Source organism: Rhinatrema bivittatum, chromosome 18 (genome assembly GCF_901001135.1).
Source record: "Rhinatrema bivittatum chromosome 18, aRhiBiv1.1, whole genome shotgun sequence".
Taxonomy (NCBI): Eukaryota; Metazoa; Chordata; class Amphibia; order Gymnophiona; family Rhinatrematidae; genus Rhinatrema; species Rhinatrema bivittatum.
Genome location: NC_042632.1, coordinates 5,544,899 through 5,572,607, shown reverse-complemented (window position 1 = coordinate 5,572,607; position 27,709 = coordinate 5,544,899). Strand labels below are relative to the sequence as shown.

The 27,709-nt window shown below is 44.8% G+C and overlaps 1 protein-coding gene across 5 annotated transcripts in view; it reads left to right on the top strand.

Annotated features, from left to right (window-relative positions):
• ECSCR (endothelial cell surface expressed chemotaxis and apoptosis regulator) overlaps positions 1-27,709 on the top strand; it is a 281,361-nt gene that overhangs the window by 236,636 nt on the left and 17,016 nt on the right. For all 5 annotated transcript variants that reach the window (XR_003853451.1, XM_029583892.1, XM_029583893.1 and 2 more), the window contains one exon: positions 1,733-1,769. Coding sequence is in view for 4 of the 5 variants with exons in the window: in XM_029583892.1 (XP_029439752.1) it covers positions 1,733-1,769 (37 nt within the window). In the remaining variant the exon portion in view is untranslated. The remainder of the gene's footprint in view (positions 1-1,732; positions 1,770-27,709) is intronic.

Sequence of the window (27,709 nt, the reverse complement as noted above, 5' to 3'; positions counted from 1 at the left end):
TTCAGTAAACGCCGAAGCAAAGAAATTGTTTAATTTTTCTGCATTGGCCTTAACTTCTCTAAGTGCCCCTTTAACCCCTCTATCATCTAATGGTCCAACTGACTCCCTTGCAAACTTTGTAGCTGCTCTTTTTAGTTTTTTTCTGTTTTTCTCATTTTCTCAAAGTTTCCCTTTTGAAAGCTTAGCACTAGAGCCCTAGATTTATTTACTGTCTCCCTTCCTGCCATTAGTTCAAATTTGATCATATTATGATCCCTATTGCCAAGTGGCCCCACCACCGTTACCTCTCTCACCAAATCCTTTCCTTAACCTGGAGACGTTTTCCTGTTGTAATTAGGCACAGACTGTCAGAGAAGCTCACCAAAAGCAAATTTCTGGAACCCTTGCTTGCATAAACAACTGCATCCTTAGCATTTCAGTGATCTTTCTCCTGTTGAGCTCTAATCCCTGTGCAGCATGATATAATCATATGCAGTTAATACACAGCTCCCTATTTAAAGCATAGCTTTTCTGCTCATATTCCTCCCAAAACAAATGTCTGTGAAGCAAAGCCATATACACTGTGGTTGTCCTATTGGTACAAAAAGGAAACCATTACACAATAATATGACTAGGTCCACCACCATAGTAGCTTTATTACATCCATTAAACATTTGTGGAGAATATAGATAGGTGCTATTTTCAAAACAAGCCCTCTGCCCCAAGTTCTAATCATCCACCTCTATCTCCAAAATGCTGGTGAATTAATGGCAAATTCTTAGTCCTAAAGGCTCCTTGATCCTAAGGTGCCAAAGGCCAGCCACTTGTTCTAATCAGGGCCAACCAAACCCATAACACTTCTTCTGTAACAGTGTAACACTTCTTCTGTAACAGTGTAACTTCTTCTGTAACAGTGTAACACTTCTTCTGTAACAGCTTACTGCAGAGGAAGTCAAAGCTTACAGCCTGTCGAGTCAAAATCACCTTTGGAACAGATAACTGAACAGAACTATTCATTGTGTGGGAGAAGAAAGATAACAGGTGTTACAGTGGGGAAATGGGGACTGGGGAGGTTCCCTGCCCTACCCTAACACTGGTTGGTACTTTGGGGAAAGGGTTGGTGGAGCCTGGGGAGGCCCTGACTGGGCATGGCTCAGCCCAGCCAGGTAGGCCTGAATCCCAAAGCTGCTTTGCAGGTTATACCAGGGGGAGGGAGGGGTCAGAGTAGCCTGGGCAGGATCCGGCTGGGCTCAGACTGGGCCCCAAGTCTTTGTTAAGGGGTAAGAGGGTGATAGAAGGTCTCACGAAGGCTATTTTTATTTTTACAAGAAAGGAAAAATACCCCAAAAATTGTGGGTATTTTCTTGAGGCTATTTTCAGTCATTCTATTTGGAATCAACTAAAAATGGCCTCATTTATCAAGTTTTTAGCATTCTTTTCAAACAAATGCATATCCCCACTGGAGATGATGCTTCACAAGTGGCCATCAGTGCATCATTTTAGGATAATCTTTTACCTTTTGCTGTAGGCACAGTTGAAATGAACTTTAAGAAGGGAAATTACTAGGAGTGGTGTATGAGAAAAACCCTGGGAATCACAGGAGGACACTGAGATTGAGTCTATCATGGAATGTTTATTTTTTTAATGTAAGGATGGCAGTATGACTAATCTGCATTTACCCTTATATTTATCTGATGTAAATTATTTCCTACTGATAACAATAAATGTAATCAAAATGTTTCCCTTTGTTTAGATAAAGCAAGAGCAGAAGGTCCTGTTCCCATGGAAAGGTGAGATATTCCTGCTGTTTGATTGCAATTAGATGGTGCAGGTGAGACTGTTTGCTATGGTTTTATCTAACAGTAAACACAGGGTGCAGTGATAAGTGTTTTTTCAGGGTAATGGTAAGGGGAGGGAGTGAGTAATATTAACTAATAGTAGTTTTATGGAGGGGATGGCAAGTCTTATATGACAGCTGCAGCGATAAGCATATACGAACAAAAGAACATGCCATACTGGGTCAGACCTAGGGTCCATCAAGCCCAGCATCCTGTTTCCAAGAGTGGCCAGTCCAGGCCATAAGAATCTGGACTGTTGGTAGTAATAGCAGTGGATATTTTCTAAGTCAACTTAATTAATAGCAGGTAATGGACTTCTCCTCCAAGAACTTATCCAATCCTTTTTTTAAACACACCTACACTAACTGCAATAACCACATCCTCTGGCAACAAATTCCAGAGTTTAATTGTGCATTGAGTCAAAAAGAACTTTCTCTGATTCATTTTAAATGTGCCACATGCTAACTTCATGGAGTGTCCCCTAGTGCTTCTATTATCCGAAAGAGTAAATAACCGATTCACATTTACCCGTTCTAGACCTCTCATGATTTTAAACACCTCTATCCTATCCCCCTCAGCCGTCTCTTCTCCAAGCTGAAAAGTCCTAACCTCTTTAGTCTTTCCTCAAAGGGGAGCTGTTTCATCCCCTTTATCATATTGGTTACCCTTCTCCATGACAACTATATCTTTTTTGAGATGCAGTGACCAGAATTGTACACAGTATTCAAGGTGCGGTCTCACCATGGAGCGATACAGAGGCATTATGACATTTTCTATTTTATTCACCATTCCCTTTCTAATAATTCCCAACATCCTATTTGCTTTTTTGACTGCTGCAGCTCACTGAACCAACAATTTCAATATGTTATGCACTATGACGCTTAGATCTCTTTCTTGGGTGGTAGCTCCTAATATGGAACCTAACATTGTGTAATTATAACATGGGTTATTTTTCCCTATAAGCATCACCTTGCACTTATCCACATTAAATTTCATCTTCCATTTGGCTGCCCAATTTTCTAGTTTCACAAGGTCTTCCTGTTGCGATCCCGGGCCTTCCCCGGGACCGCCACTCACCCTGTCACGGTGCCCCTCCGGTTCCGCCGCGTTTTCGGGCCGTGCAGGCCCCAAGAGCAGCGCTCCCACGCCGCGCTGGCTGCCGGCGTTCTCCGCAGCTAGGCCCCGCCCCCTAGCCGCGCGCACGCGGCAGGCCCCAGGTTTTAAAGGCGCCAGTGCGGGAAACAACGGCACTGCCCCCCGGATGACGTCAGACGCTCAGGGTATTTAAACCCTGCACCGTGAGGTCTTCCTTGCCTTGCAACGAGGTTCCAGGTTTCCTGTCTTTAGTTGCTGCATCCTGTGCTTCCTTGGTTTCCTGATTCCTGATCCTGATCTGGCTTACGACGACCCTCTGGCTTCTGATTCTGATCTGGCTTACGATGACTCCTCGGCTTCTGACTCTGGACTGGCTTACGACGATTCCCTGGCTCTCGACTCTGGACTGGCAAGCGGCGATTCCCTGGCACTCGACTCTGGACTGGCAAGCGGCGACTCTCTGGCACTTGACTCTGGACTGGTGAGCAACGACCCTCCGGCACTCGACCGCGGATCCCGTCTGACTCTGCCCCCGCGGGCTCTCCTAAGTCCCAGCGGCCGGGTTCCTACGGGCTCCTCTCGGGGGAGGCTCGGCTTCCAGGGCGAAGACTTCCTCACCACTGTGTCAGCTCCATCCGTCTTCCTCTCCCTTGCCTAGCCCTTGGTCGCAAAGGGCTTTCCAGGGCTTTCCTCGGGCCAGCCACTTCTCCGTCCTTGCCGCCTCCCGGTCGGGGCTACTGCTACTACCTCGCAGTACTCCATCTTCCGGTCCCGACCGGCCCAAGGGTCCACGAACCCAACACTGCCTGCAATTTATCACAATCTGCTATGGTGTAACTACTCTGAATAATGTTGTATCATCTGCAAATTTGATTACCACACTCGTCATATTCCTTTCCAGATCATTTATAAATATATTGAAAAGTATGGTTCCCAATACAGATCCCTGAGGCACACCACTGCCCACTCCCTTCCACTGAGAAAATTGTCCATTTAATCCTACTTTCTGCTTATAATCCACGAAAGGACATTTAATCCTACTTTCTGCTTATAATCCACGAAAGGACATTGCCACCTATCCCATTACTTTTTACTTTTCCTAGAAGCCTTTTATGAGGAACTTTGTCAAACGCCTTCTGAAAATCCAAATATACTATATCTACTGGTTCACATTTATCTACATGTTTATTAACTCCTTAAAAAAAGTGAAGCAGATTTGTGAGGCAAGACTTGCCTTGGGTAAAGCCATGCTGACTTTGTTCCATTAAACCATGTCTTTCCCTATGTTCTGTGATTTTGATATTTAGAACAGTTTCCACTATTTTTCATAGCACTGATGTCAGGCTAACTGGTCTGTAGTTTCCCGAATCACCCCTGGAGCCCTTTTTAAATATTGGGGTTACATTAGCCATCCTCCAGTCTTCAGGTACAATGGATGATTTTAATGATAGGTTACAAATTTTTACTAATAGGTCTGAAATTTCATTTTTTAGTTCCATCAGAACTCTGGGGTGTAGACCATCCGGTCCAGGTGATTTACTACTCTTCAGTTTGTCAATCAGGCCTACCACATCTTCTAGGTTCACCGTGATTTGCTTCAGTCCATCTGAATCATTACCCATGAAAACCTTCTCCGGTATGGGTATCTCTCCAACATCCTCTTCAGTAAACACCAAAGCAAAGAAATTGTTTAATCTTTCCGTGATGGCCTTTTCTTCTCTAAGTGCCCCTTTAACCCCTCGATCATCTAACAGTCCAACTGACTACCTCACAGGGTTTCTGCTTTGGATATATTTAAAATAGTTTTTACTGTGAGTTTTTGCCTCTATGGCCAACTTCTTTTCAAATTATCTCTTAGCCTGTCTTATCAATGGCTTATATTTAACTTGCCAATGCTTATGCATTATCCTATTTTCTTTTGTTGGATCTTTCCAATTTTTGAATGAAGATCTTTTGGCTAAAATAGCTTTTTTCACCTCACCTTTTAACCATGCTGGTAATCATTTTGCCTTCCTTTCATCTTTCTAATGTGTGGAATACATCTGGATTCTGCTTCTAATATGGTATTTTTTTTTAACAATGACCATGCCTTTTGCACACTTTTTACCTTTGTAACTGCTCCTTTCAGTTTTTTTCTAATTATTTTTCTCATTTTATCAAAGTTTCCCTTTTGAAAGTTTAGCACGAGAGCAGTAGATTTGCTTACTGTCCCCCTTCCAGTCATTAATTCAAATTTGATCATGGGGGTGGGGTCACGGTGGTGGGGTCACTATTGCCAAGTGGCCCCACCACCGTTACCTCTCTCACCAAATCCCGTGCTCCATTGAGAATTAGATCTAAAATTGCTCCCTCTCTCATCAGTTCCTGAACCAATTACTCCATAAAACTGTCATTTATTCCATCCAGGAACTTTCTCTCTAGCATGTCCCGATGTTACATTTACCCAGTCAATGTTGGGATAATTGAAATCTCCCATTATTACCTCACTACCAATTCAGTTAGCTTCCCTAATTTCTCTTAGCATTTCACTGTCCATCTCACCATCTTGGCCAGGTGGATGGTACTATACTCCTATCACTACAGTCTTCCCCAACACACAAGGGATTTCTACCCATAAAGATTCGATTGTGCATTTATTTATTTATTTATTTAATACTTTTTTATACCGACATTCATGACAAGTCATATCACATCGGTTTACATCAAAACTTAGAGAATGGGAGAAATTACAATAAACAAGGGGTGATAACTTGGAATGAAAAGGGTAAAGAAGCTGGCGGAGGCACCTTTAGGAGCCTCAGATGAGGTGGGTAAGATAGAAACAAAAGTTATAAAACCAGAGTTAACTTAACTCGAAATAGAAACGTTGAGGAATTCAGGGTAGGAGACTGGGAGGCAGGGAAGGAGGGAGGGTGGGGGAGGGGAGCAAAGGACTGGGGTGGCTTATGCTAATAGCACTGGGAGCTAGAGATAGAGGTAGCTTTAGATAGCAGACCTGGGGTCTAGAGACAGAATACAACTTTTAGGGGAACGCTTGTATAAAAAGCCAAGTCTTAAGTTTTTTCTTGAAAGTCAACGGGCATTGTTCTTGGCGTAAATCCAGGGGTAGAGCATTCCATTGAGTGGGGCTGGCTATGGAGAAGGCTCGTTTCCTGATGTATGTGTGGAAGGAGGACTTAGTAGGAGGCACGTGAAGGTTGTCTTTGTATGCTGTTCTGACCGGTCTGGAAGAGGTGTGGAGGCGAAGAGGGAAATCTAGTTCAAGAGAAGATTGCTTGTGGATAGTCTTGTGTATGATGGTAAGAGCTTTGTGTAGGATTCTGAAATTGATGGGAAGCCAGTGAAGATTTTTTGAAATAGGGGTGACATGGTCTCCTCGGTTAGTGTTGGTAAGTATCCTTGCGGCGGCATTCTGGAGCATCTGTAGTGGTCTGGTGGACGTGGAAGGGAGGCCTAGTAGGAGGGAGTTGCAATAGTCGATTTTGGAGAATAGAGTAGCTTGTAGAACTGTGCGGAAGTCATGTAGGTGGAGAAGTGGTCTGAGCTTTTTGAGCACTTGTAGTTTGTAAAAACATTCTTTAGTTGTATTATTGACGAATTTGTTTAGGTTTAGACGGTTATCCAGTATAACCCCCAGGTCTCTCACTTGGGTCATGGAGATCGACGAAGATTTTAAAGCATTTATAGAGGGGGTTTTTTCATCCCCCGTGATGAGAAGGAGTTCAGTTTTGGCCGTGTTGAGGACCAGGTTGAGGCTGGAGAGGAGTAGGTTGATGGAGTGTAGGCAGCTGTTCCAGAAAATGAGGGTTTTGGAGATGGATTCTGTAATAGGAATGAGGATCTGTACATCATCTGCATAGATGAAGTGGGTTAGCTTAAAATTGGCTAGGTGTTGGCATAAGGGAAGGAGATAGATGTTGAAGAGCGTAAGGGATAGGGATGATCCTTGAGGGACTCCAAGAGTCGACCTGATGGGGGGGATTCTTTGTTGCTTATTCTAACCTTGTAGTTTCTGTTACTGAGGAAGGACTTAAACCAAGAGAGGGAAGTTCCTGAAATGCCGATGTCTGAAAGGAGGTTGATGAGGATTGAATTTATTCACCATGTCGAATGCTGCGGAGATGTCGAGAAGTGCCAGTATAAATGGTTGACCTTTTTCTAGGCCCATTAGTATGTTGTCAGTAAGTGAAATTAATAGAGATTCGGTGTTAAGAAATTTCCTGAATCCGAACTGGGCAGGGAAGAGAATCTTGTTATCGTCTAGATATTCTGAGAGGCGGGTGTTGATGAGTTTCTCCATGAGTTTAGCAATAAATGGGAGGTTTGCGATGGGACAAAAGTAGCCGGGTTAGTAGGATCCAGATTAGGTTTCTTTAATAATGGTTAAGAGTGGCAAGTTTCAGGGAATCGGGAACTGATCCTTGAGAGAGAGAGCAGTTTATAATTTCAGCCAGTGCTTTGGAGATGGTTTTAGGAATTTTTAGCAGTAGTTTAGTGGGGAGGGGGTCAGCCGAGTAGGAGGAGGGTTTCATGCACTTGAGGATAGATTCGATTTCCAGGGAAAACGTAGGTTCAAAAGCCTCCAGTTTTTCATTCTCGTTGAGTATGGAGTACGGGGTAGGGGGCTGGATGTTGGAGGAGATGAGCGGGGCAATGAGGTTGGAGATTTTTTCTCAAAGAACAAGGCAAGTTCAGAGGATTTTGTTTGGGCTTGGTCGTCAGGGATGGAGGGAGGCGAGGGGTTCGAGGGGTCTGACACGTAAGAGAACAATGGCTTCGCATCAAAGAGGAAATCGTGTATTTTTTGGGCATAGAAATCTCTCTTTGTACGGAGAATTGATGCCCTGTAAAAGTGCATAGAGATTTTGTATGCAGACAATGCAGCTTGGGTGGGCTCCTTGCGCCATTTGAGTTCTTTGCGTCTTAGTTCTTGTTTGAGGTTTTTTAGGTCTGGTGTAAACCAGGGTTTTTTTATTCTTTAGGGCTGGGTTTAGTTCTTTAGATGTCAGCGGGCATAGTTTATTTGCCACTGAGTTGATAATTTCAAGCCATGAGGCAAGGGCTGAGTCTGCATCCGAGAGGTTTAGGTTTTGTAGTTCTGTAGATAGGTGAGAGTTGAGGTCATCCATGGAGCAGGGTTTTCTGAAGTGGATAGTGGTTTTAGGGATAGGGATGGAGTGGTTTTCCTTTATTGAGAGTTCTGTGGTGATCATCGAATTTTCTGACCATGGGACAGGGGTGCAAGATGGGAGGGAGCAGAGTGTGAGGCCAGAGTTAATGAAAATGAGATCCAAAGTATGGCCTGCTTTATGGGTGGGGTTGTTGATAGTTTGCTTAAAGCCCATGGCCTTGAAGGAGGATAGTAGAACTTTGTAGTTCGGGGAAGGAGGAGTCGTGTTGACGTGGAGGTTGAAGTCTCCCATGGTGATAGACGGGGAGTCCGCATTAATGTGTTTGGCGATAATTTCAATGAGAGGAGATGGATTCGAGTCTAGTATTGTATTTGTATTTGTATTTAAAAAATTTATTAATCGCTTAACAAAGGGAAACTTTGATAAAATGAGAAAAATTGTTAGAAAAAAACTGAAAGGAGCAGCTACAAAAGTAAAAAATGTCCAAGAGGCGTGGTCATTGTTAAAAAATACCATTCTAGAAGCACAGTCCAGATGTATTCCACATATTAAGAAAGGTGGAAAGAAGGCAAAACGATTACCGGCATGGTTAAAAGGGGAGGTGAAGGAAGCTATTTTAGCCAAAAGATCTTCATTCAAAAATTGGAAGAAGGATCCAACAGAAGAAAATAGGATAAAGCATAAACATTGGCAAGTTAAATGTAAGACATTGATAAGACAGGCTAAGAGAGAATTTGAAAAGAAGTTGGCTGTAGAGGCAAAAACTCACAGTAAAAACTTTTTTAAATATATCCAAAGCAGAAAGCCTGTGAGGGAGTCAGTTGGACCGTTAGATGATCAAGGGGTTAAAGGGGCACTTAGAGAAGATAAGGCCATTGCGGAAAGATTAAATGATTTCTTTGCTTCGGTGTTTACTGAAGAGGATGTTGGGGAGGTACCCGTAATGAAGAAGGTTTTCATGGGTAATGATTCAGATGGACTGAATCAAATCACGGTGAACCTAGAAGATGTGGTAGGCATGATTGACAAACTGAAGAGTAGTAAATCACCTGGACCGGATGGTATACACCCCAGAGTTCTGAAGGAACTAAAAAATGAAATTTCAGACCTATTAGTAAAAATTTGTAACTTATAATTAAAATCATCCATTGTACCTGAAGACTGGAGGATAGCAAATGTAACCCCAATATTTAAAAAGGGCTCCAGGGGTGATCCGGGAAACTACAGACCGGTTAGCCTGACTTCAGTGCCAGGAAAAATAGTGGAAAGTGTTCTAAACATCAAAATCACAGAACATATAGAAAGACATGGTTTAATGGAACAAAGTCAGCATGGCTTTACCCAAGGCAAGTCTTGCCTCACAAATCTGCTTCACTTTTTTTAAGGAGTTAATAAACATGTGGATAAAGGTGAACCGGTAGATATAGTATACTTGGATTTTCAGAAGGCGTTTGACAAAGTTCCTCATGAGAGGCTTCTAGGAAAAGTAAAAAGTCATGGGATAGGTGGCGATGTCCTTTCGTGGATTGCAAACTGGCTAAAAGACAGGAAACAGAGAGTAGGATTAAATGGGCAATTTTCTCAGTGGAAGGGAGTGGACAGTGGAGTGCCTCAGGGATCTGTATTGGGACCCTTACTTTTCAATATGGGGCGGATTTTCAGAGCCCTGCTCGCCGGTGAGCCTATTTTACATAGGCTCATCGGCGCGCGCAGAACCCCGGGACTCGCGTAAGTCCCGGGGTTTTCGGAGTGGGCGTGTCGGGAGGCGTGTCGGGGGGGCGGGGCCGGAGCGCGCGGCGTTGCGGGGGCGTGTCGGCAGCGTTTTGGGGGCGGGTACGGGGGCGTGGCTACGGCCCGGGGGCGTGGCCGCGCCCTCCGTACCCGCCCCCAGGTCGCGGCCCGGCGCGCAGGAGGCCCGCTGGCGCGCGGGGATTTACGCCTCCCTCTGGGAGGCGTAAATCCCCCGACAAAGGTAGGATGGGGGTTTAGACAGGGCCGGGCGGGTGGGTTAGGTAGGGGAAGGGAGGGGAAGGTGAGGGGAGGGCAAAGGAAAGTTCCCTTCTAGGCCGCTCCGATTTCGGAGCGGCCTAGGAGGGAACGGGGGTAGGCTGCGCGGCTCGGCGCGCGCAGGCTATACGAAATCGATAGCCTTGCGCGCGCCGATCCAGGATTTTAGCCGATACGCGCGACTACGCGCGTATCTACTAAAATCCAGCGTACTTTTGTTTGCGCCTGGAGCGCAAACAAAAGTAGGCTGTTCGCGCTCGTCTGAAAATCTACCCCACTGCCATTAGCAATGGTTACATGGAATAGACTTAGTTTTTGGGTACTTGCCAGGTTCTTATGGCCTGGATTGGCCACTGTTGGAAACAGGATGCTGGGCTTGATGGACCCTTGGTCTGACCCAGTATGGCATTTTCTTATGTTCTTATGTTCTTAACACAAATGGCCTAAGCGATATACAAAATTTACATACATAATAATAAAAAAACACAAAATTTCAGAAAGACTGAGACAAACAAACATTTATAAATTTTATAAAATAATAATAAAAAATAAAATAATATCACATCTAAATATGAAATCAAACACATTCAATTCAATACAATACTCATCAACACAAAAGCAAATGAGAATCAATGCATTGCGTTACAACTTAAACGCACGGGCAAGGAGAAATTCTTTGTAGGAAGATTTAAATTTCTTAACATCATCCATAGATCTCAGTTCTATAGGGATTGAATTCCATTGAGAGGGTGCCGCAATTGAAAAAGAAGTCCCTCTGGTACTAAACAGGCGAGCTTGACGAATAGAAGGAACTTCAAGATTATTCAACTGCGAGGATCTCAAGCATCTCACTGGTTTATATAACCCTGGTGGGGTGTAGATTAGGCAGATTTGTAGTTGGTTCGATTTGAAAAGGCCTATTTCGAGGTTGGAGGCTGGTTTCAAGTTCTGCTGAAGTAGTCTTAGCTCTTTTTTTGCCGCTAAGAGTAGGCCGCCTCCTCTTTTTTTAGGCCTGGGTATTGAGAATAGGTCATATAATTGTAGAGGTAGTTGATTGATTAACGCTATGTCCGTAGGTTTCAGCCATGTTTCTGTGATGGCACATATGTCAGGTTTGGCGTCCAGTAGGTAATCATTGAGTATGTGTGTTTTTTTGTGAGTGATTGGGCGTTGAACAGTGTTAGAGAGAGCAGTGAGAGTCCAAGGAATTGCATGAGGGGGGAGATCATGATCGGGATAAGGGACCTCTTTTGCTGAGGGTGAGTGAGAGAAGTTGAAGTTCTACGGTTATGATAGAATTGTCTATAGATGGGGATGGGGTAGGTTAGCATCTTCGTATGGTAGTAGTATGAAAGGATTGGGGAGTGGGGTAGAGGCGGAAAGGATGTAGGCGAGTGCTCGTAGTGAGGAACTGAGGAGCAGGCAATGGAAGGGGGAGAGGAAACAACAGATTACTCTAGAGTTTCACTAGGAGCTGCACGAAGGGGCGCACAAAGGGGCAGGCCCCTTTGTCGCGCCCCTTCGGCGTGCAACTCCCGGCGGCGAGGCACCTGGAGAGGAGACCTCACTTAAAGGCCCCTACGGCGCACGGTGGTGAGGTCAGCAGAGTGCCCGGCCTCTGATTGTTGGGGGGCGCGGTCTGGCTTAGCTCCGTTGGCACGGGTCCTTCTGGTGGTCTGGAGGTGCGGGCCGATGGCCCTGGGGAGCGCTTGAGTCGGCGAGGGGTCGGCGGGTGGTAAGTGTAAAGGGAGGTGGCCTTTACCCCGATGGGCTATGCACCGATTGCGCTGGCCTTCCCTTGCTCGTCCGGCCTGTCCTGTCCTGTGATCTCGTCGGTCGTGGTCGTGGTCGCTCCTTAGGGCCGAAAGGGGGTCGCCTGGAGAGGAGACCTCACTTAAAGGCCCGTACGGCGTGTGGTGGTGAGGTCAGCAGAGTGCCCGGCCTCTGATTAGTCTCATGCAGGATGTTTATACTGTTGGACTCTATGCCATCTCGGACATAAAGCGCCACACCGCCTCCCGAGTGCTCCTCTCTGTCATTGCAATATAATTTGTACCCCGATATAGCACTGTCCCATTGGTTATCCTCCTTCCACCATGTCTCTGAGATGCCAATTAAGTCTATATCATCATTCACTGCTATACATTCTAATTCTCCCATCTTACTTCTTAGTCTGCTGGCATTAGCATACAAACATTTCAAGTTTGTTTTTTGTTTGTATTTTCATTTCTGCTTTTTAACTGATGGGATAAGTTAGAATTTTTTTAGCTCAGGTGAGTTTTTAGGTTACAGGGCACTTGGACTACTTTTCTTATTATTGGAACCTCACTGTCGGGAATGCCCTAATTCTAATGCATCATTAGTATCCTTTGAAGATACCTCTCTCCGAACCATGGCGCTGCTGAGGCGACTGTTGGCTTCCCCTTTGTTCTAGTTTAAAAGCTGCTCTATCTCCTTTTTAAAGGTTAGCGCAAGCAGTCTGGTTCCCAAAAGGTTCCCCAGTTCTTACAAAACTGAATCGCTCTTCCTTGCAACCATCGTCTCATCTATGCATTGAGACTCCGGAGCTCTGCCTGCCTCTGAGGACCTGCGCGTGGGAACAGGGAGCATTTCAGAGAATGCTACCCTGGAGATTCTGGATTTAAGCTTTCTACCTAAGATCCTAAATTTGGCTTCCAGAACCTCCCTACCACATGTACCATGGACAGCCGGCTCCTCCCAACACTGTCTAAAATTCCTATCTAGGTGACGCATGAGGTCCGTCACCTTCACACCAGGAAGGAATGTTACCAGGTGATCCTCATGCCCACCAGCCACCCCAGCTGTCTACATTCCTAATATCAAATCACCAACTATGACGGCTGACCCTAACCCTTGCCTCCTGGGCAGTAGCCCTTGGAGACACATCCACAGTTGTGAAAGGACAATGCACCACCTGGGGAGCAGGTCCTTGCTACAGAGATCCTTTCCTGCTGCACCAGGTTGATGCTCTCCGATCATGAGACCTTTTTCCTCCAAGGCAGCACCAGGGCTGCCAGTCTGAAGTTGGGACTTGACTACTATATCCCTGAAGGTCTCATCTATATACCTCTCTGTCAGCCTCAGCTCCTCCAGGTCTGCCACTCTAGCCTCCAGAGATCGGACTCATTCTGTGAGAGACAGGAGCTCTTTGCATCAGATGCACATTTTCAACTTCTCACCTGTGGGTAAAAATTCATACATGTGACACTCGATGCAAAAGACCGAGAAATGTATTCTAACAATAGGGCTGGAGAAAGCTCAAAGTGTTATCTAATGGTAGTTGTAGGTAGGGGGTAAGAGTTGTTACCCTACAGTATTCATGGTGTTGGGGTGGGGCATTCAGAGGGGTTGTATCTTGTTAGCCTGGGTGGGGATTAAATAATCTGTTTTTAACAGTGGAAAAAGATAAACAGTGGAGTGTTTCAGGAATCTGTACTTACATAAGAACATAAGAAATGCCATATTGAATCAGACTAAGGGTCCATCAAGCCCAGTATCCTGTCTCTAACAGTGGCCAATCCAAGTCACAGGTACCTGGCAAGAACCCAAACATTAAATAAATTTCAAGTTACTATTGCTTATTAATTAATAGCAGTTTATGGATTTTGCCTCTAGGAACTTATCCAAACCTTTTTTTAACCCAGCTACACTAACTGCCGTAACTACATCCTGTCTTATTGTACTCAGAGAATATGTGAAGCATACAATAATAAAATATTTAATTTTTATTAAAATCCAAAATATCACATTCTATCTAGACACATTTGTCTAGATAGAATGTGACACACATTTGTCTAGATAGAATGTGATATTTTGGATATGAATAAAGATTAAATATCATTTATTATTGTATGCTTCACATATTCTCTGAGTACATTAAGAATTGATGGATAGAGGATAATTTGTTTGTACACATCCCTGTGTGTTTTTTACCTTGATGGTAACTGCATCCTGTGGCATTGAATTCCGGTACTTAACTGTGCACTGAGTGAAAAAGAATTTTCTTTGATTTGTTTTAAATGAGCTACTTGAGAACTTCATGGAATGCTCCCTAGTCCTTTTATTATCTGAGAGAGTAAATAACCGATTTACATTAACTTGTTCAAGTTCTTTCATGATTTTGTAGACCTCTGTCTTATCACCACTCAGTGGTCTCTTCTCTAAACTGAACAGCCCAAACTTCTTTAGCCTTTCTTCATGGGGCAGCTGTTCCATGCCACTTATCATTTTGGTCGCCTTTCTCTGCACTTTCTCCAGTGCATCTATATCTTTTTTGAGATGTGGTGACCAGAATTGCACAAAGTATTCAAGATGCGGTCTCCACATGGAGTGATACAGAGACATTATGACATCCATCATTTTATTTGCCATTCCCTTCTTAATAATTCCTACCATTCTGTTTGCTTTTTTGATCACCATAGCACAATAAGCTGACGATTTCAATGTATTATCCCCTATGATGCCTAGATCTCTTTCCTGGTTGGTAACTCTCTTTCCTGGTTGGTAACTACAGCAAGGGTTATTTTTCCCTATATGCATCACTTTGCACTTGTCCACATTAAATTTCTTCTGCTATTTGGAAGCCCAATCTTCCAGTTTCGCAAGGTCCTCCTGCAATTTATCACAATCCACTTGAGATTTAACTACTCTGCATAATTTTGTATCATCCGCAAATTTGATCACCTCACTCGTTGGACCCCTTTCCAGATCATTTATAAATATATTAAAAAGCACTGGTCCAAGTACAGATCCCTGAGGCACTCCATTGTTTACCTTTTTCCACTGTGAAAACAGACCACTTAATCCTACTCCTTGTTTCCTGACTTTTAACCAGCTTGCAATCCACAAAAGGGCATCCCCTCCTAACCCATAACTTTTTAGTTTTCCTAAAAGCATCCCATGCGGGACTTTGTTGAACACCTTCTGAAAATCCAAATACACCACATCTACTGTTTAATCTTTGTCCATATGTTTATTTACCCCTTCAAAAAAATGTTGGAAATTTGTGAGGCAAGACTTCCCTTGGGTAAATCCATACTGGCTGGGTCCTAGTAAACCATGTCTATCTAATTTTTTTATGATTTTATTCTTTATAACAGTTTCAACAATTTTTCCTGGCACTGAAGTCAAGCTCACAAGTCTATAGTTTCCCAGATCACCCTTGGAGCTCTTTTTAAATAACGGGGTTACATCTGCCATCTTCCAGTCTTCAGATACAACAGATTTTAATGATAAGTTACAAATTAATTGAAATAGGTCTGAATTTTCATTTTTTAGTTCTTTCAGAATCCTGGGGTGTATGCCATCCGGTCTAGGTGATTTACTACTCTTTAGTTTGTCAATCTGGCCTACCTCATCTTCCAGGTTTATTATAATTTAGTTCAGTTCATCTGAATCATTACCCTTGAAAGCTGTCTTCAGAATGGGTATCTTCCCAACATCCTCTTCAGTAAACACTGACGCAAAGAAATTATTTAATCTTTCTGCGATGGCCTTATATAAAAGTTTTTATCCCAGGACAAGCAGGATGCTAGTCCTCACATATGGGTGACATCAGTAATGGAGCCCTATGTACGGAAAAACTTCTATCAAAGTTTCTATGAAACTTTGACTGGCACCAGAGTGCCCACTGAGCATGCCCAGCATGCCATGATATTCCCTGCCACAAGGGTCTCCGTTCAGTCTTCTTTTTTCCACGGAGCCGTTAGCCTCGCGGTTAATCTGGAGTCCTGTGGTGAATTTCACTACACGTAAAACTTTAGAAAAAAGTTAGGAAAAACTTTCCACTGCAAGAGTCTCCCTTCCGTTCCATCGCGGTAAGTTTTTTCCCCGTGATTTTCTTCGGTTCCATACCGTTTTCCAAGCCATTGCCGTCGACGGCTGTCCGGCAAAAATGGCCTCGGGTTTTAAAAAATGCCCGAATTGTGCTCGAAATATGTCCATTACGGACCCGCACCAGGAATGTGTGCTTTGCCTCGGCGAAAAACACAACGTCAAGTCCTGCAATTTATGTGCCAAGATGACATCGAAAGGACGTCGGCTCTGGATGGAGAAAATGGAGCATCTCTTCAAGATTCAACCTCTCCCAACAACATCGACGTCAGCCCAGTCATCACCTTCTGGATCGATACGGCAAGTCATTCTTCAAAGACGACTTCCAGGTGAGGCCGGAGATGCTTCTACTCCCTCCCCCTCGTCGAAGGCATCCACCTCCGGCAGTGAAAGGCAAAAGGAAAAGCATCGGCATCGGCATCGACGCCAGCACGCCATCGAGCCGGTGCCCGCTGAGCCATCGACAGACTCGGCCTTTTCCGCTAAGAAAGCTCGGACGAGCGCGGAGGCTCCGAGGCCTACGGTACCAGGGCGATCCCCACTGATACCGGTGCAGGGCACCATACCTCCTCAGGGCTCTGAGGAGGTATCGGTATCGCCATCACCGCCTCCCCCCATAGCTGCTCTGATACCATCAGCTATGCGGGCGGAACTTGATGGATATATCCGTCAAGCGGTTTGACAAGCACTCCTCGATGCGGTACCAGTCCAGCCATCGACACCGATGTCGCCATCGACACCAGCTCCGATGCCTTCGGATCCATCACCATCGATGCAGATACTTCCATCGATTCCGCCACCGGTGCCCTCGGTGCCGCGCCCGATGCCTGCATCGATTCCACCGGTGACTCCATCGGTGCCATCATCAGAATTTGCGGTTCTTCAACCACTGATGCAGAAACTGGACTCTTTACTCGATGCCATATCGAAGAAACCAAAAGACATCGAGGATGAACCTACTCCAGGACCTCAGGAGTTCCTAGGCCTCATCAGCCTCGGTTGGTGCCTACTAGGCCACAACCAGTGAGGTCCCCAAGAGAGACAGGTATAGATACCGATACAGATTTCTCTTCAGAAGAGGACATACTGTCTGAACCATCACCTCCTGAGGACCGTAGGAAGTCTCCTCCGGAAGACTTATCTTTTTCAAACTTTGTTAAGTACATGGCGGAGACTATTCCTTTCCAGTTACACGCAGAGGTGGATTCCAGGCAAAAGACACTGGAAGTTCTACAATTTGTAGACCCTCCCAAGGAGATTTTGGCAGTGCCAGTGCATGAAGTATTACAAGAACTCATGTACCGAATATGGGAACATCCAGGTTCACTGGCATCGGTAAACAAGAGGTCAGATGCCACCTACTTAGTCCAACCAATTCCTGGGTTCCAGAAGACCCAGCTACCTCACCAATCGGTGGTAGTGGAGTCGGCCCAGAAAAAAGCAAAAAGGTTAAAGTCTCACGCCTCTACACCACCTGGAAAAGATAACAGATTCATGGACAACTTAGGACGTAAAGTTTTCCAGGGATCTATGTTGGTATCTCGGATTGCATCTTACCAACTTTTTATGAACCAGTACCAACGAAATCTTTGAAAACAAGTCCAAGACCTCGTTCACACACTTCCTGATCAATATCAGGAACCTTTTCATCAACTGGTGCATAAAGGCCTAGAGGCAGGCAAACATGAAGTTAGGGCGATTTATGACAGTTTTGAAACTGCATCACGTCTCTCTGCTTCAGGAATAACTGCTCGTAGATGGGCCTGGCTTAAGACGTCTGATCTCTGACCAGAAGTACAGGAGAGACTGGCTGACCTTCCTTGTTTGGGGGATAACCTGTTTGGCGACAAGGTTAAGGAAGCAGTTGCAACTATAAAAGACCACGCTGAGACACTTAAACAACTCTCATTACTGCCTCAGGAGACACAACCCCTGGCCAGGAGATCTCCTAGAAGGGATATAAGGCGTCCTTAGTACCGCCAGCGCCGCTACTATCCCCCAAACAGAGCAAGACCATCGCGCCCAGCTCAGCGACCTCAGGCTAGGCAAAGGCCTGCCAGGCCTCAACCTCCTCCTCAGACTGCATCAATGTCGGGGTTTTGAAAGACAATCAGAGAGCAGCAGCCCATCCACCAATCCACTTCCACACCTGCCAGTAGGAGGTTGTGTAGCCTTTTTCCATCACACCTGGACCTCCATAACCACAGACCAATGGGTACTTTCCATTACAGCTCACGGTTACCAATTGGATTTTCTCACTGTACCAAAAGAAACTCCACCAATATTTAAAAAGGGCTCCAGGGGCGATCCGGAAAACTACAGACCGGTTAGCCTGACTTCAGTGCCAGGAAAAATAGTGGAAAGTGTTCTAAACATCAAAATCACAGAACATATAGAAAGACATGGTTTAATGGAACAAAGTCAGCATGGCTTTACCCAGGGCAAGTCTTGCCTCACAAATCTGCTTCACTTTTTTGAAGGAGTTAATAAACATGTGGATAAAGGTGAACCGGTAGATATAGTATACTTGGATTTTCAGAAGGCGTTTGACAAAGTTCCTCATGAGAGGCTTCTAGGAAAAGTAAAAAGTCATGGGATAGGTGGCAATGTCCTTTCATGGATTGCAAACTGGCTAAAAGACAGGAAACAGAGAGTAGGATTAAATGGGCAATTTTCTCAGTGGAAGGGAGTGGACAGTGGAGTGCCTCAGGGATCTGTATTGGGACCCTTACTATTCAATATATTTATAAATGATCTGGAAAGAAATACGATGAGTGAGATAATCAAATTTGCAGATGACACAAAATTGTTCAGAGTAGTTAAATCACAAGCAGATTGTGATAAATTGCAGGAAGACCTTGTGAGACTGGAAAATTGGGCATCCAAATGGCAGATGAAATTTAATGTGGATAAGTGCAAGGTGATGCATATAGGGAAAAATAACCCATGCTATAATTACACAATGTTGGGTTCCATATTAGGTGCTACAACCCACAAAAGGTGTCATAGTGGATAACACATTGAAATCGTCGGTGCAGTGTGCTGCGGCAGTCAAAAAAGCAAACAGAATGTTGGGAATTATTAGAAAAGGAATGGTGAATAAAACGGAAACTGTCATAATGCCTCTGTATCGCTCCATGGTGAGACCGCACCTTGAATACTGTGTACAATTCTGGTCGCCGCATCTCAAAAAAGATATAATTGCGATGGAGAAGGTACAGAGAAGGGCTACCAAAATGATAAGGGGAATGGAACAACTCCCCTATGAGGAAAGACTAAAGAGGTTAGGACTTGAGAAGAGACGACTGAGGGGGGATATGATAGAGGTGTTTAAAATCATGAGAGGTCTAGAACGGGTAGATGTGAATCGGTTACTTACTCTTTCGGATAGTAGAAAGACTAGGGGGCACTCCATGAAGTTAGCATGGGGCACATTTAAAACTAATCGGAGAAAGTTCTTTTTTACTCAACGCACAATTAAACTCTGGAATTTGTTGCCAGAGAATGTGGTTAGTGCAGTTAGTATAGCTGTATTTAAAAAAGGATTGGATAAGTTCTTGGAGGAGAAGTCCATTACCTGCTATTTAGTTCACTTAGAGAATAGCCACTGCCATTAGCAATGGTTACATGGAATGGACTTAGTTTTTGGGTACTTGCCAGGTTCTTGTGGCCTGGATTGGCCACTGTTGGATATAGGGCTTGATGGACCCTTGGTCTGACCTAGTGTGGCATTTTCTTATGTTCTTACCAATCTCATCTTGGACAGTGAACCACCATTCCAAAATTATACAAACAGAATTATCCACCCTTCTGAGAGCCAGGGCCATAGAACCAGTTCCCAGGCCTCAGCAGGGCAGAGGATTCTACTCCCGCTATTTCCTCATTCCAAAGAAAACCGGAGGCCTTCATCCCATCCTAGACCTCAGAAATCTCAACAAATTTCTCAAAAAAGAAAAATTCAGGATGGTATCGTTAGGCACTATGCTACCTCTCCTTCAAAGAGGGGATTGGCTCTGCTCTCTGGATCTTCAAGACGCTTACGCTCACATTCCCATCTTTCCTCCTCATCGCCAGTACTTGCGATTTCTGGTCGAAGGACAACATTTTCAATACTGAGTGCTCCCATTCGGCCTAGCCTCAGCACCTCGAGTATTCACAAAGTGTCTGGCAGTAGCGGTGGCACATCTCCACAAACAAAAGGTGCATGTATTCTCTTATCTGGACGATTGGCTCATCAGGAGTCAGACACAAGAAGGAGCTCTCAAATCCCTCAAGCTCACAGTCAACTTGCTTCACTCCTTGGGATTTCTCATCAACTACCAGAAATCCCATTTCACACCATCTCACCTACTACAATTCATAGGTGCAGATTTAAATACCATCATAGCAAAAGCTTTTCTTCCAGGAGACCGTGCTCAAACACTCGTTCTCCTGGCACACTCTCTCCGAAATCAATCTCAAGTTACAGCTCATCAGTGCCTCACCCTACTCGGACACATGGCCTCCACAGTTCACATCACTCCTATGGCCAGATTGACCATGCGACTAATGCAATGGACACTCAAAACTCAGTGTATTCAAGCTATTCAACCATTGTCCACTCACGTTCAGATAACGCAGGAACTGCGTTCCTCCCTCCTCTGGTGGACATCAATGAACAATTTGCTCAAAGGTCTGCCTTTCCAGCATCCAATTCCGCAAGTGACCTTAACTACAGAAGCATCCACTTTAGGCTGGGGAGCACACATTGGTCATCTGAAGACCCAAGGGACGTGGACAAAAACCGAAGCCTCTTTTCAAATAAACTTCCTAGAGCTTCGAGCTATATGTTATGCGCTACATGCGTTCAAGGACTGCCTTTCACACAAGACTGTTCTGATTCAGACAGACAACACAGTAGCCATGTGGTACATCAACAAACAAGGGAGAACAGGTTCCACCTCCTTTGCCAAGAAGCAGCACAGATTTGGGACTGGGCCCTAGCACACTCAGTTCTTCTATGAGCCACTTATCTGGCAGGCATCCGCAACATAATAGCCGATCGCCTCAGTCGTCAATTCCAACCACACAAGTGGTCCTTGGATCCAGTGACAGCAACCAAAATCTTTCAACGCTGGGGTCAACCAACAATAGATCTCTTAGCATCCCATCTGAACTACAACAGGAGAACAGCCTACCAAAGGACGCCTTTGCTCGCCACTGGAGCTCAGGCCTGTTATATGTGTATCCACCGATACCGCTCATAACCAAGACTCTAGTGAAGCTGCAACAGGACAAAGGGACCATGATACTCATAGCCCCATACTGGCCTCGTCAAGTATGGTTTCCCACACTGCTAGACCTCTCAGTCCGGGATCCTGTTCGTCTGGGAGTAGCTCCCAATCTCATAACTCAGGATCAGGGTCGGTTGCGCCATCCCAACCTTCAATCCCTGTCCCTGATGGCATGGATGTTGAAAGCTTGATTTTACAACCACTCAACCACCCAACCACTATATCTCAAGTGCTTATAGCTTCACGTAAACCTTCCACTAGAAAGAATTATTCCTACAAATGGAAACGGTTTACTTTGTGGTGCACTCAGAAATCTTTAGATCCTTTCACTTGCCCCACTAACTCACTACTAGATTACCTATACCATCTTTCAGACTCCGGTCTCTGGACTTCATCTGTAAGAGTACATTTGAGTGCAATCTCAGCTTACCATAACAGGCTGGGAGATGCACCTATCTCTACACAGCCTCTCGTTAGTAAATTTATGAAAGGTTTAACTCACCTAAAACCTCCAGTTCATTCCCCAAGCATACAATGGGACCTAAACGTAGTATTAACCAGGCTCATGCATTCCCCATTCGAACCCATAGATGTGACCTTAAATATCTTACATAGAAAACTGTATTCTTCATAGCCATTACATCAGCTAGAAGAGTCAGTGAACTACAAGCACTTGTCACATACGAACCTTTTACAAAGTTCCTACATGACAGGGTGGTCCTCCGTACTCATCCTAAATTCCTTCCAAAAGTAGTCACGGAATTCCACCTGAACCAATCTATAGTTTTACCAACATTCTTTCCAAGGCCTCACTCTCACCAGGGAGAAAGGGCCTTACATACCTTGGACTGTAAACGTGCACTATCCTTCTACTTAAACCGCACTACAGTCCAAAGGAAATCCAGTCAACTATTTGTATCTTATGATCCAAACAAACCAGGTAAAGCAGTGGGTAAGCATACTTTGTCAAACTGGCTAGCAGATTGCATACAGTTTTGTTATGAAACAGCAGGCCTAACTCTTCAAGGGCGAGTAAATGCACATTCAGTCAGAGCGATGTCAACCTCAGTAGCACACCTTCGCTCTGTACCTATTCTGGACATTTGTAAAGCAGCAACATGGAGTTCTCTTCACACCTTTGCAGCTCACTATTGTTTAGACAAAGACGGAAGACAAGATTCAGCCTATGGACAATCTGTCTTAAAGAACTTGTTTCCAGTGTAACCCCAACTCCTTCTACATCCAACCTGCTGTGATCTTCGGCAGATTCATTTCAACAACAATACTTCACTGTTGCCTCATTCCCAAATGTCTCAGCCTCTAGCTTGCTAATCACCCATATGTGAGGACTAGCATCCTGCTTGTCCTGGGATAAAGCAAAATTGCTTACCTTGTAATAGGTGTTATCCCAGGACAGCAGGATGTAGTCCTCACGAAACCCACCCGCCACCCCGCGGAGTTGGGTCCAATACGTTTATTATTTTATTTTTGGCTAACGCTAATTGCTACAAAACAGACTGAAGGGAGACCCCTGTGGCAGGGAATATCATGGCATGCTGGGCATGCTCAGTGGGCACTCTGGTGCCAGTCAAAAGTTTCATAGAAACTTTGATAGAAGTTTTTCCGTACATAGGGCTCCATTACTGATGTCACCCATATGTGAGGCTACATCCTGCTGTCCTGGGATAACACCTATTACAAGGTAAGCAATTTTGCTTTATTGTGAGTTTTTGCCTCTATGGCCAACTTCTTTTCAAATTCTCTCTTAGCCTATCTTATCAATGGCTTACATTTAACTTGCCAATAGTAGTCTATGGGTACACTGTCACTCAAAACTGACATCAGCCAATCAACGTTCACTTCCCGGCTTAGCCCAGCCCACTCCCATAGAAGTGAATGGGTGTAGCTCTGCCCACTCCCACCTCCAAAACCCACCCTCCCGCCCCTGGCCACTTTCCTAACTCTGCCCCTGACTCCACCCACACTCCTCCCACCCTATAGAAGTGAATGGAGTGGCCCCTCCCATGCCCTGCTCCAAACCAAACCCCCTATGATGTCACTGGTATGATATCCCCAGAAGTCCAACCCTGACCACACCCCCAAAAATATGCCCCTAGAATGGCATCAGAAAAGGCTCTGTTGTATTTTTTGTTTTGTAAATCTGTTTTTATTATTTCCAATAAGTATGCCCAACAACAATCCAAGAATGCAGAGTTAACATATTACAAACATTTAGTCCCCCATCCTATCCACCCCCTTCCCATTCCGCAAAACAAAATCAGTCCTATTAAGCAGGGATTCAAAGGGATCGGATTACCAGGTGCATTGGTTCTGATGCCACTTACTGAAACTACCAAAATAGCTTAAAGGAAGATCACCCTGTTTATAATGCACAGTCCTACCTTTTCCCTATCTAACCCCAGGTATCCATTATTGTAAAGTTAACTCTATCATTGAGCGGATGACAATAAAAAAAAAAAAAAGCTAAAGCAACAAGAAAGAAAGAAAAAAGTAAAAGAGACAAAAGAATCAAATAAATCTGTTGACTACCAGGATACCGACCTCTCTGAATGTGCAAGGGAACAGGACCCAAACATCTGGAAAAGCGCACGGGTTGAACTTTGCACGTTTGCAGACAGCAGAATCCGTTATTCCAATCCTTTGTGATAAGCCTGAGAGATGTATGCCCTTCGCAGCAATTTGTATTGAAGTTCCCACAGGTAGATGTTACTGGATAGTTCCCTTAAATGTTTGAAGGAGGACTGGAACATTTCCCTTGTAATTGGGATCCCACTGTTTTGAGACCATCTGAAAACTAAAGTTCCATAATCCATCTCTGGTTTGTAAATCCGCAGCGATTTCCTCAAATGATAGAGAAAAATTTTTGAGTTCAGGACAGAAAAAATCCTCCAAAACATCCAGAAATAGTATAGCCAAATCAGGTTTGAACAACAAAGAGATATAATGTTGCAATTGGATATATGAAAACAATCCTGTATCTGTTAAACATTATTGATTCTTTTGAGTGGCAAATGGAAGGAGTGAGCCAGCCTCATTCAATACATGTCGCAAATAGGTAATACCACAATCCCCTAGGGATGTGAATCGTTTTTTGACGATTTAAAATATCGTCCGATATATTTTAAATCGTCAAAAATCGTTAGAGCCGCGATACAATAACAATTCCCCCGATTTATCGTTAAAAAATCGTAAATCGGGGGAAAGGGGAGGGGAAGGGGGAGGGCGGGAAAACCGGCACACTAAAACAACCCTAAAACCCACCCCGACCCTTTAAAATAAATCCCCCACCCTCCCGAACCCCCCCAAAATACCTTAAATTACCTGGGGTCCAGAGGAAGGGTCCCGGTGTGATCTTTTACTCTCGGACCTCCGTGCGTTGTAGAAATGGCGCTGGCGCTACCTTTGACCTGTCATATGACAGGTCAAAGGTAGCGCCGGCGCCATTTTGTTTTTTTGTCCCCCGACGTCAGAAGCGTAGGAGATCGCTCCCGGACCGCTGGACCCCCAGGGACTTTTGGCCAGCTTGGGGGGGCCTCCTGACCCCCACAAGACTTGCCAAAAGTCCAGCGGGGGTCCGGAACGATCTCCTACCGAGAATCGTTTTTCCGGTTCTGAGGTCTTTTTCCTCCATGACATGGTCATTGGATAATTTTTAATTATGACAAAATTAATTGTTTCAGTGTAAAGTATTTCTTTTTGGAAATTATATAAAAAATCATATAAAAACAATTAATAAACAAATATATATTTGAATTAACAAATGTGTCAAGTGTGATTTAAGGATCTATAGAAGGTTCGGGGGCTACAAAGGGCCAACCCACACAAAGTAATGGAGTCACTGTTGAAAGAGAGAATAGTGAACTATCTACAGTCGGGAGAATTGCTGGACCAGAGGCAGCATGGATTCACCATTGGAAGATCCTGTCAGACAAATCTGATTGACGTTTTTGACTGGGGTAACCAAGGAATTGGATCGAGGAAGAGCACTCGATGTCATCTACTTGGATTTCAGCAAAGCTTTTGACACTGTCCTGCACAGGAGACTGGTGAATAAAATGAGAAGCTTAGGAGTGAGTGCCGAGGTGGTGGCCTGGATTGCAAACTGGTTGACGGACAGAAGACAATGTGTGATGGTAAATGGAACTCTGAAGAGAGAGCGGTTTTAAGCGGTGTACTGCAAGGATCGGTGTTGGGACCGGTCCTTTTCAATATCTTTGTGAGCGACATTGCGGAAGGGATAGAAGGTAAGGTATGTCTTTTTGCGGATGACATTAAGATCTGCAACAGAGTGGACACGCCGGAAGGAGAGGAGAGAATGAGACGGGATTTAAGGAAGATGGAAGAGTGGTCGAAGATATGGCAGCTGAGATTCAATGCCAAGAAGTGCAGAGTCATGCATATGGGGAGTGGAAATCCGAATGAACTGTATTCGATGGGGGGAGAAAGGCTGATGCAGGAGAGCAGGAGAGAGACCTTGGGGTGATGGTGTCTAATGATCTGAAGTCGGCAAAACAATGTGACAAGGCGATAGCTAAAGCCAGAAGAATGCTGGGCTGCATAGAGAGAGGAATATCGAGTAAGAAAAGGGAAGTGATTATCCCCTTGTACAGGTCCTTGGTGAGACCTCACCTGGAGTTTTGTGTTCAGTTCTGGAGACCGTATCTCCGAAGAGACAGAGACAAGATGGAGGCGGTGCAGAGAAGGGCGACCAAAAAGGTGGAAGGTCTTCATCAAATGACTTATGAGGAGAGATTGAAGAATCTAAATATGTACACCCTGGAGGAAAGGAGGAGCAGAGGTGATATGATACAGACTTTCAGATACTTGAAAGGTTTTAATGATCCAAAGACAACGACAAACCTTTTCCGTAGAAAAAAAATCAGCAGAACCAGGGGTCACGATTTGAAGCTCCAAGGAGGAAGATTCAGAACCAATGTCAGGAAGTATTTCTTCACGGAGAGGGTGGTGGATGCCTGGAATGCCCTTCTGGAGGAAGTGGTGAAGACCAGAACTGTGAAGGACTTCAAAGGGGCGTGGGATAAACAGTGTGGATCCATAAAGTCAAGAGGCCGTCAATGAAGAGTGGGTGGCTCGCCGGAATGACTGCTACTGCCTGGAGATAATACCCTTATTCAATAAACATACACATGGTTACTGTGACTCCAACATCGCTCTAAGCTTCAACAGCAAGAGGAAATGTGGAAAAAAGGATTTGCACTCACAAAGCGGGGAGTAGCTGGCTTGTTACGGTGGTTACTAACCCAAACCAAATAAGCCTGATACTTCACTTTCAATGCATATCCATGTTTACAAAGCGGGGAGTAGCTGGCTTGTTACGGCGGTTACTACCCCAAACCAAATAAGCCTGATACTTCACTTTCAATGCATATCCAGCATAGCTCTCTGCTTCAACGGCAGGGGAGAAGAAAAACTGATACTTCACGCATATCCAGCATAGCTCTCTGCTTCAACAGCAGGGGAGAAGAAAAACAACCAATAAGGGCTGAATAACATAGTCTGGGTAAAACAAATAAGCATGGGTGTAGCTTGCTTATTGCGGCGGTTACTACCCTACTACCCCTAACTAATCAAGCTTGATATTTCACTTGGATGCAGCTCCATCACTGCTCTCTACATTAATGGTGGGGGTGGAAGGGAAATAGAACCAAAGAGCTAAGAGAAACAGATAAGTATGAGAAAAAAACTGTGTGAAGCTTGCTCGGCAGACTGGATGGGCCGTTTGGTCTTCTTCTGCGAGGGCCCTGCGCGCGTAAATCCAGAAGGATTTACGCGCGCAGGGCTTTTAAAATCCGCCCCTTAGGGAATAGCCACTGCTATTAATTGCATCAGTGGCGGGATCTTCTTAGTGTTTGGGTAATTGCCAGGTTCTTGTGGCCTTGTTTGGCCTCTGTTGGAAACAGGATGCTTGGCTTGATGGACCCTTGGTCTGACCCAGCATGGCAATTTCTTATGTTCTTATGTTTTTATGAGTAAAATCCCTGCCCTCTTTGCCCTGGTGGAACGGGTTTGACTGCTCTTGCCAGTAAGAAGGAGGAGAGTTCCTGATCCACTACCAGACCCCAAAATAGGTTCAGAGGGCAATTTGGTGGGGCATCCAGTAGGTTCAGTTGGTATCATTGACAGACAATGGAAAGAACCTCCTGCTCTGAGGTTACACTGGATCACTGGTTTGCGAAGAACCGCAGCCTCCCTCCTCCCTGGTAGATCCATTGCTCTGGGTACAGGAAACTGGGCTACGCTTCCTTTGACCCAGCCAAAACCCAATCCCTGGAGTTAACTGAAGGGCCAGCAGGGGATTTGGAGCTCTTTGCTGCATGGGACAGGCGATGGGAGTGGGAGGGTGGAGGATAGTACTTCCTTTGGTGAAAGAAATACTTCTGCTCCGATCTCCCTGACCTCCTAGATGAGGAGGATGGGTCTGGAGTGCTAGTGGAGCGTTATTGACAGGTCTTATGGTGGTTCCTGATCTGGGCTGCCGCATCTTTAACCT